At 46.4% G+C, this 9,094-nt stretch overlaps 1 protein-coding gene across 1 annotated transcript in view; it reads right to left on the reverse strand.

Moving 5' to 3' along the window:
* NTF3 (neurotrophin 3) overlaps positions 1-8,403 on the reverse strand; it is a 90,138-nt gene extending 81,735 nt beyond the window's left edge. The window contains exon 1 of the mRNA XM_006862669.1: positions 8,167-8,403. Within this exon, the coding sequence (XP_006862731.1) occupies positions 8,167-8,184 (18 nt within the window). The 5' untranslated portion in view covers positions 8,185-8,403. The remainder of the gene's footprint in view (positions 1-8,166) is intronic.
* Between the last annotated feature and the right edge of the window lie 691 nt (positions 8,404-9,094).

The raw sequence follows: 9,094 nt of genomic DNA on the forward strand, positions 1-9,094 counted from the left end.
TAGTCGGAAACTCTGACACTGAAAGGTATTCACACAGAAGCTTGATGGTTCTACCAGAAAGGCAAACCCAACAACCCCTTTTAGCTCAGCACACACTGTTAAGGCTGAGACAACATCCTATGCATTTTTTGACCAAAATGAAACACTATGACAAATTATTTGCATGCCTTTCTCCTCTGGCTCAGTCATTTCTCAAAGTTAAAACCATGCGTTTATTAAGGATGTGATGCAAAGTCATTTGAACTGCAAGGTTGGTGGTTCAAGCTCACCAGTTGCTCCTTGGAAATCTTATACAGGGTCGCTATGGGTCAGAATTGACTCGATGGCACATAACAGCAAGAACAAGATGCCTTCAGAGCACAGCATATTAGCACTGATCAAGTATAAGAATAGGGCTACGCTAGAATCCTAAGGAACTCTGGCAGCGTAGTGGTTACGAATCAAGCTGCGAACTGAAAGGTCAGCAGTTCGAAACTACTAGCTGTTCCATGGGAGAAAGATGAGGCTTTCTGCTCCCATAAAGATTTACAGCCTCAGAAACCGTGTTCAGGGTCGCTATGAGTCAGAACCGACTCCACGCACATAACAACCACCACCACTCTAGAATCTTAAAATGGTGAAGCTGGCATAAGACTTCAAGATCTTTTCATCCAAGCCCTTCATTTATAGATGGGGAATAAAGGCCTGTAAACAATAACTAGGTCAGACAACCACAGCACATTATTTTCAGAGCTAGTTATTGGACCTGTTCTCCTATCTCCAAGTCCTCAAGCTTTTCGTTCCCTCTTCTGCTTAAGGTCATCTTAGCCTGGGATCTTCTGAGATCAGTAAGTGACCTTTTATTCCTACAGTTCAGAACCTTAATCCACTCACTATCGGACAGAGCAAACCCACCAAGGATTTGGGAATCAAAAAATGTCTTCCTCAGAAATATTGCTAGAAAATGAGCCATCTCAACAGACCACACCAAATGTCACTTCAAAAATCTGTTGTTCCACTTAAAGCGTATAGGTCAGGAAGGTCTCCCCGAAAGGCTTCCCAGAGCCACAGTCAACCTTCAGTCATCCCAATTAAGACTGCTGGAGAAGGACCACATTAATAATGGGGAAATCAAACAATAAATACATCTTAATTATTTGGGATTGCATACAATCTCCAGCCTCTGAGAGTTTTAAGTAGAGTGAAAGGCTGAGTAGCTGAGTTATGGGAAATTGTTCACACACACACACACACACACACACACAAAAAAAAAAAAAAAAAAAAAAAAAAAAAAAACTTCCAAAATTTTGGTACATCTGCATGTGCTCTCACAGGTTCTGAAGTGAATACTTTGCAAAGACTTCCTGGTCCAGCCTTAACCTTCCTGGAGATCTGTCCAAGGGAGGGTAAGGTGCTATTTACTTTGGTTTCATACTTTTTATACTCACACATCCTCATATACAAATGATCTGCAAGAAGCTGCTCTAACTTTCCCCATGTTCTGGTCCACCTGTGCCATTTCATTTGTGTGGCATAAACAGTTTGCACTCAGCTACTAAAGAAAAGGTTGAGAGTTCCAATTCATCCAGCAGCACCTTGGTAGGTGGTTGGCAATCTATTTCCAAAAAGCCAGCCACTGAAAACCTTATGAAGTGAGTGCAATTCTACTCAAACACACATGAGGTCATCTTGAATTGGAGCTGACTCAGTGGCAACAGATTTGTTTTGTTTTTTCTTTTTTTTGCCCACCTGTAAAATAGCCAGATTATCCTATCTGGGCACACACAGGACAAACACAAGAAGAAACACAATGACAATTCCATCTGAGTCCAGTGGCACAACATAAGCTTTATAAATGCTTCCTGCCGACTCAGGGCTGCACCTGTGCTCATGTGCCCAGCAGCATGCATGTATTCCTCGTGAGGTCCCCGCACTCTATACCCCTGTCCATGAACAACGTACGTCCACGGGTCTTATTAGCAACACCACGTGGGGCTCAGGCTTGTCTGCTGTTGAGGATTTGGTTCTTCTTCAACCAACACAATTTTACATAAAAACTAAATCGAAAACCTTAACAATGGGCATTAATTAGTTCAACATCTCCAATGCCAGGAATTGCCTGGCTCATTAATGAATACCATAGCAGCTGGTAGGTTTTTAAGATTTTTCTATGTCAACTTGAACCTACTCTCTCGCTTTCAGCCAACATAAGGATTTACATTCCTTTTAGTTCAGCACTGAAACACTCAAGAAAAGGTTTGCAGAAGGCTGAAGAAGAAGCCTCCTGCTCCATTAGCCACTGCACAGAGGGGAAGAGGAGAGGCCTGAACATCTGACACATCTGGGAGAGGACCTGCAGAGATGGGAAACGTTATGTAATTAAACTCTGCTGGCCTGTCCTGCCTGGGAAATGTGAGACCCATCAGCAGTGACCTCTTCCAATCAACTTAATTGGCCCAATCTCACCAAAAAAAGCAACAGAATTGGTTTAGTGCCTCATGGAAATAGCTTAGCTCCTGCCTATTTATGGACACTGAACTCAAGTCTCCGCCAGGAGTTGACAGCAAGTATTAACTTTTAGGAGGACTAAGAAGTTTCCGTGGGGTTATTTGCCCCTTTATGCCTCTGTCTTTGTCTCTGGGAAAAGTGGCTCTACCCACTTGCTTAACTGGACACACAGCATTCTATAAATCCAAAGCCCATGCCCTCTTCCCAGGAAGGCTCTTGCTGGGGAAGAAAACCAAGCCTGGATAGTAACAGGCTGGATTCTACTCCTCACGAAGGATAACGATTATTTTCTCTCTTCTCAGAGTCACGTTTATTTTGGCCTGGTGGTCTGCATGCTGTTGTTACTAAGTGCCTGGAGTTGTTTCCAACTAAAAGGGGTCAAGGCTATAAATCTTTACAGGAGCAGAAAACCTCCTTTTTCTCCTACAGAGTGGCTGACGGATTGAAACTATTGATCCTGTTGTGGTCTGCCTTGTTGTTGTTAAGTGCTGTCAACTTGGTTCCAACTCACAGAGACCCTGTATAGGGTTTCTGAGGAGTGTCTGGTGAGCTTGAGCTGCCAATCTTGCAGCTCAAACCCACCAGTGCCAACAAGTCAATTCTGAGGCTGTAAATCTTTGAACTGCTGACTTTGAGGTTCGCAGTCCAGTGCTGATCCATAGCACCACACCAGAAGTCCTATGAGGGCAGAAATCCTAATCTTTTTTTTCTGAAGAGAGGCTGGTGGTTTTGAACTACTAATTTTAGGGATTAGAAGCCCAGTGCTTACCGTACATTCTTATTGTTATTGTTGTTGTTATGTGCCATCAAGTTGGTTCCAACTCATAGTGACACTGTATAGGGTTTTTGAGGAGTGGCTTGTGAGATTTGAACTGCTGACTTCTGGTTCAAATCAGCCTTGTGGCCCAGCACCCCACCAGGACTCCTTATATAATAGGAAACAATAGGAAAATGTATGTCTCTGATATAAAATAATACTTACTTTTGGAGCACCCTTTTCATGAGTAGTTCATAGATTTTATGGATACAGATTTCTATCACCTATAATCTATATTTTTGTTGTTGTTGTTAAGTACCATCTACATTTGGCTACCTCCATTTGATGGATGTGTAAACTGAGACAGTTATACAAAGTTCCATTTACACAGTAACTTATGGACTTCAAGACAATTTTATCAGATTTCACAGTAAAGGGATAGAGGTGCAGATCTCATTGTTACAACAATTTAGATATGCACTAGCACATGCATTCAATTCAACTTCACCTCCTAGTAGAGCTTTGTGCTCCAAAACCCAACAAGCTTCAATTGGAGGAAAAGAGGAGTGTACTTTTTCTCCTCAAGGAGTCATTATACACAATGCCATTGTACAGAGAAATTGAGGGTCACAGAGATTAGAAAACTTCCCAACGTCTCACTGCTCTGAAGTGTGAGAACTGAACTAGAATCTAAGTTTTGCCCCATCTAGAGTTTTTCATACCACCACATTGTCCTAAAAAGCATCCACCATCAAGTTTGCCAACCAATGGTCACATCCCTACTTGGAAAGTTCTTATTAACACTAGCCATCAACTATTTCCTGGTATAGCACTGTGGGCTAACGTGTCAGACTGCAAAGCCAAGTGAACCACAAGATCTGCGGTTTAAGATCACTAGCCACTCCTTGGAAACCCTATACAGGGTCGCTATGGGTTGGAAATGACTCGACAGCACTTAACAACAACAACATCATCAATATCTCTAGGTCTAGCTCTTAAATAAAGAAATGAATTCCTCCTAAAAAAAATGAGGTGGAGCGTCAAGATGGCTCAACTATACTTTTGTGAATTAAGAAATGCCATGAGTCAAATACAATCTTTCCAAACAAACACCCTCACATGGCTACAGAGCCTGATAAGATGGAGTTTCCTATCATCTGGTCCAAGCAGGTGCATGTATACACTTAGTCCTGACCTGATCCTGTCATGTCAGTATAACCTCAGGGTGTACCTGTAATTTCCCTTCACTCCCCAAACGAAATTTCAAATGCTTCCCAAACCTATAGCCCTTCTTTTATATACAGCTTGTTCATTGGGCTATCCATCTAAGCATTCAAGATGATTTTCAACCTTTTACAGAATTCCTGCAAATACGCCCACCCCACACCATCTCACAAGAGCTAGAATATGCCTACCTATCCTCCTAGCTAGCTTTCTCCCAGTTATTTTACTCCAGCCCTGCAGCATACAAGCTCACCCCCACACAAAAGCTCACACAAACCCACGTGGGAGCTCACATACAGTACTAGCTTTTCATTAGTAAATCAGAAAACAACGAAGATTCATGAACACATCCAACCTGCATCTTCTTAGATTACCAGTTCTACTTTTCCAGCAGCACAGTCTTCATTCCTGTTGATAAGGAGGCACTATACATTCTCAGAAACCCAATCTTCCAATGTGTAGGGGTCTTGCATTCTGACCTGGCACGCAACAACCCCCATCCCAACCCACACTCCTACAAGAAACAGTAACACCCTCCAGCTCTCTCCTCAGCACACAATTCATACATCATTCCTATTTTTAAGTCCCTCCATTTTTTACAAAACCACAGATATATCTCAAGGCATCTTCCCTTTGGCCCCCAAGATCCACAAACATCTCTAGACACTGAATTACAGACCTTGAAGAAAACTCAGTGAACATGGAACTCTACTCCCTTCCTCCAGGCAAAATTGCAGAAGTCAGCTGAGCCCTAAGAAGGAATTTTTCCAGGGCACTGTGCCATGCCTCAGTACTAGCATTGGGCTGAGCATCCAGTAGGCATTCCATAAATTTTAATTAATAATCAATATTAATTGGTGACAGTGAATCCCCTATTAAGTATGAAACCCATTATACAACATTATAAACATGCATCCTTGCCACGAAGCATGCAAAATATATTCTTGTGCTCACTCCAATCTTAAGTACACATTCTTTCATCTTCTTTACCCAGTGCCAATACACAAGGCATTTTCCCCTTAAATGTACACCTCCTCCAATTCCCTCCTCTGGGATAAAAACAAAAAACAAAATAAAACAAAAGGCAAACACCAACCTAGCACTGTTTGCTCTCTCCATAAAGTGTCTGAGCCCCCACGCACCTCAATGCCATCCAGTCAAATTTCTCAGTGTACATTCATAAAGTTCACACTGTTTTCCTCAGAGAAAATCTTTCCCCAGCCCCACACACATCCCCTTGGTAATCCTCAAGCACCCAACCTTCCATATAAGTTCACCTTTCTCTCTCTCTCTCTCTCTCTTTCACACACACACACATGCACACACACACACACACAGCCATCCTCCCACATCACATCCATTCCATGTGTCTGTGCAGGCATGCGCGAGCCATCTGTCTCCAAAACTGTACCTCTATTGCTCTGACACTCTTTCAGGCACAGATTTCCCATCAGCTACACCTATGTTTCCACATGCTCTCCTCTCCTGCTCCTCACACATATGCCCATCCCACAGATGCCCTGGAAACATACACTTGCGTGCACACAGAGCTTAAATTAGCTCTTGCTCTTTTGCACCCCTCCACACACACTCTCACACCCAGAGACTTTCCAAAACCCTCCCATGCTGACCAAATGCAGCACAATCTCCCTCCACTGGAAAGCCGACTCCATTCATCCAGAGCAGTTTCCACTTGCAATTAACAACAACCACACCAACACAAAATCTCACACACTCTACCTATAGCAAACACCCACCCTTCTACTTTCCTCCAATTCAGCTCACAGGAGCTTGCTTGGTTTTACTTTCCTCCACTCCAAGTCTCTGTGCTTGAACCCAAGTGGAGGCAGTTGGATTTGATCCCCTGAATTCTACCCTCAACTTTCTTTGTGCAACAACAATTCAGGCCGGGTATGCTGGTGAATTTCTTCCTCTTTGGAAAGAGCAGCCATTGAAAATTTCCCTCTATGTTACAACTTTCTCCCATCCTCCCAGGTACTGTAAACAGCTTAGACGTTTTTCTCCATTGCTGTTTTGCTGACCTTTATTAAAAAGCAGGTCTCTCCCAGCATTCTGTAATGAGACTGCAGGAGCAACATCCACCCCTTTTTATTCTCTCCTCCCCTCCTTATCATCGGCCCCTCTTCACACACATAAACAAGTCCACAGAAGCTTAGACTTCCGAGCTCTCCAGCACTGAGCCCAGCGCACAGGCTGTGTCCTGTGCTGTCGCTTAGACTTAAGCCTTGAACTTGCCGCCCGCCGCCAGAGGTCGAGGCGAAACATTCTTGTTCAGTGGTTCCTCTACCTTGAATCGCACCTGAGCCACGGATCCAATGACAGGATCCTTTCTAGTCCACAGCCCTCACCCGGTTCCGCACCAGGGTCTCTGCTCCGTGCATCTGAAGTGCACAAGAGGAAAGTAGCAACCAAACTCCAAAAAGGAAAAGGCGCCTTCTCATAGCGCACCTTGTTGTTGTTAAGTATCCTCGAGTCGATTCAGACTCATAGCGACTCTATATAGGAGCAGTTGGTGGGTTTGAGCGGACGACCTTGTCCAGTGTTGATCCTACAGCGCCACGCCAGGAGTCCACCTACTCCTGTCCAAATCAATCCTCAGAGTGCCCTTCCCCCGCCCGCACCTCCTTTCCCTAGTCTTCAACTACCAAGAGTCCCAGATTTCATTAGGAGCATCCAACACTGAGCACAACTCTGGGGCTAAGAGGCAATTTAGTCTGCTGTGGGTCCTCTTTCATTAGGACCTGTTCAGCCCGTCCCCGGGTTTCCCAGCCTTCCTACACCTCGAAGTTCCTAGAACTGGCTCCTAGACCTAGAGCTCAATCCTCAGGAATGCTTGGGTCCCAGAGCCCATCGCTCCCCAGCAGTGTCCAGATGTGCAGACAGCGCACAGAGTCCCAACATCTGCACAGAGACCCAGGGTAGAGTAGTTGCGGGGGTAAGAGTTGATCAAGACCAGCGGTGTCTAGGGATCCTTTCTGAGGGAAGCTTTCTCACAGTGTGGAGAACTCCTGAGCAGGTATGCAGCGCGGGACAAGGAGTCCCAACTCCCCAAACTGGGAAGCTACCTTCCCGGTCCCGGGCTCCGGGCCCCCTCCCCCATCCCACGCCCGGGCTCGGGGAGTAGGGAATGCGAGTGGAGGGCCCACGCCAACCAAAGCGGGGTGCGGAGCGCGTCCCGGGAAGCTCCTACCTAGTTGGGACTGTGTCGGCCACCCCCTTTTGTTACGGGATGAGTGGGGAGCCTTCTCCGAAGGAGCAGACGAGGGTTGGGGGAGCTGTTCTGTTGAATCTCTTTCCTGCCCTTCCGTCGCCCCAATTTCCCTTTGCCTCCACCCCATTTCGAATCCAGGTCCTTTAAACCTCATCACTTTCCCAGATTGAGGGCCGATTCTCCCGCAGCCGAGGGACAAGACGGAGAGGTGGGGAGAGGTGTCCTTGTGAATGTGTTGAGGGAGGAGGGTCGTAAAGCCCCGGGCTCCGCAGAGCCCAGTGCAAACTTCGGGCAGACACAAACCCGCGGAAGCGAGGGAGTGCAGCGCGGTGGGGGTGGGGCGGGGTGCGAAGTTGGGGGCAGACCCTGCTCTTCTGCCCGCTGCTCGAGTCCCCTGGAAAAAAAAAAACTCACACGTGGCTTTCCACCCCGAACTTGCCTACCCTCCGAGCCTGCCTCCCCTTACCGTGGCAGAAGTAACCATGGCATCCGTGTGACTGTTTCCAGGGACGTCGACATGAAGAGAAAGGTGGACGAGAGCTCGGTCATTCAAAGTCCCCCACCACACCGCCGCCGCCACCACCACCCAGCAGGGGAGAAAGGAAGGAAGAAAGAAAAAAAAAAAAAGAAGAAGAAGAAAGTTGCAGGTCGGGCTCAGTCGCAGGGGCTGTGCGCGGAGCTGTTCGGTAGGGAGAGGAGCCTTCAACTCTGAGTCCCGTGAACATAATCTGCGCGGTTATAACCAGCCAACCCGGCCAGATGGCTCTGCGCTCAGCGCCTTAACCCCTTCCACGCCGCACCGCCAGCCCCCGCCCGGCCCGCGCCCCAGGACTGAGACCTGGGGGCCAGTTGGGGCACGGGCTCGTTTTTTTCCAATCTCTCTTTTAAAAAATAAATAAAAATAACAAGCAAATTTGCAAATCAGCAATATTTCTTTATACCCTCTCCCCCCATTTCCTTTTAAGAAATCCAGGAGAAAACGAAATATTCCACTTTACACTGTATTTTACATTTTAGTGTCTTCCGTCTTACTTGTTCTTTTTCTTGAAAAATGTATCTGTGGTCATTTAAAAATGTATCTTTACTTTTTTGCATTTTAATTTATTTATTTGCAAAGTAGAAGGTCCTTTCTTGCCCCTCTCCTCTGACGGCTAGAGTTTGAAGTGTAAACCCCTCCTCCAAACTCCAGATCCTTCCTGCTTCAGATCTCTCCCCACCCCCTACCCTGCTTGCCCGTCACTTTCTCCCCCAACCCCACAACCAAACACTCCCCAGGACTCTCGCTCCCCAGCGAGCACTCAGCTCCGGGTGACCCGGACTGGGGGCGCTGAGCAGGCTGTCGAGGGAGGTCAGGTCAGAGAGGCCAGGGGGCTGGGAAGGAGGGGTACGGGCTC

Source organism: Chrysochloris asiatica, unplaced genomic scaffold (genome assembly GCF_000296735.1).
Source record: "Chrysochloris asiatica unplaced genomic scaffold, ChrAsi1.0 scaffold00050, whole genome shotgun sequence".
Taxonomy (NCBI): Eukaryota; Metazoa; Chordata; class Mammalia; order Afrosoricida; family Chrysochloridae; genus Chrysochloris; species Chrysochloris asiatica.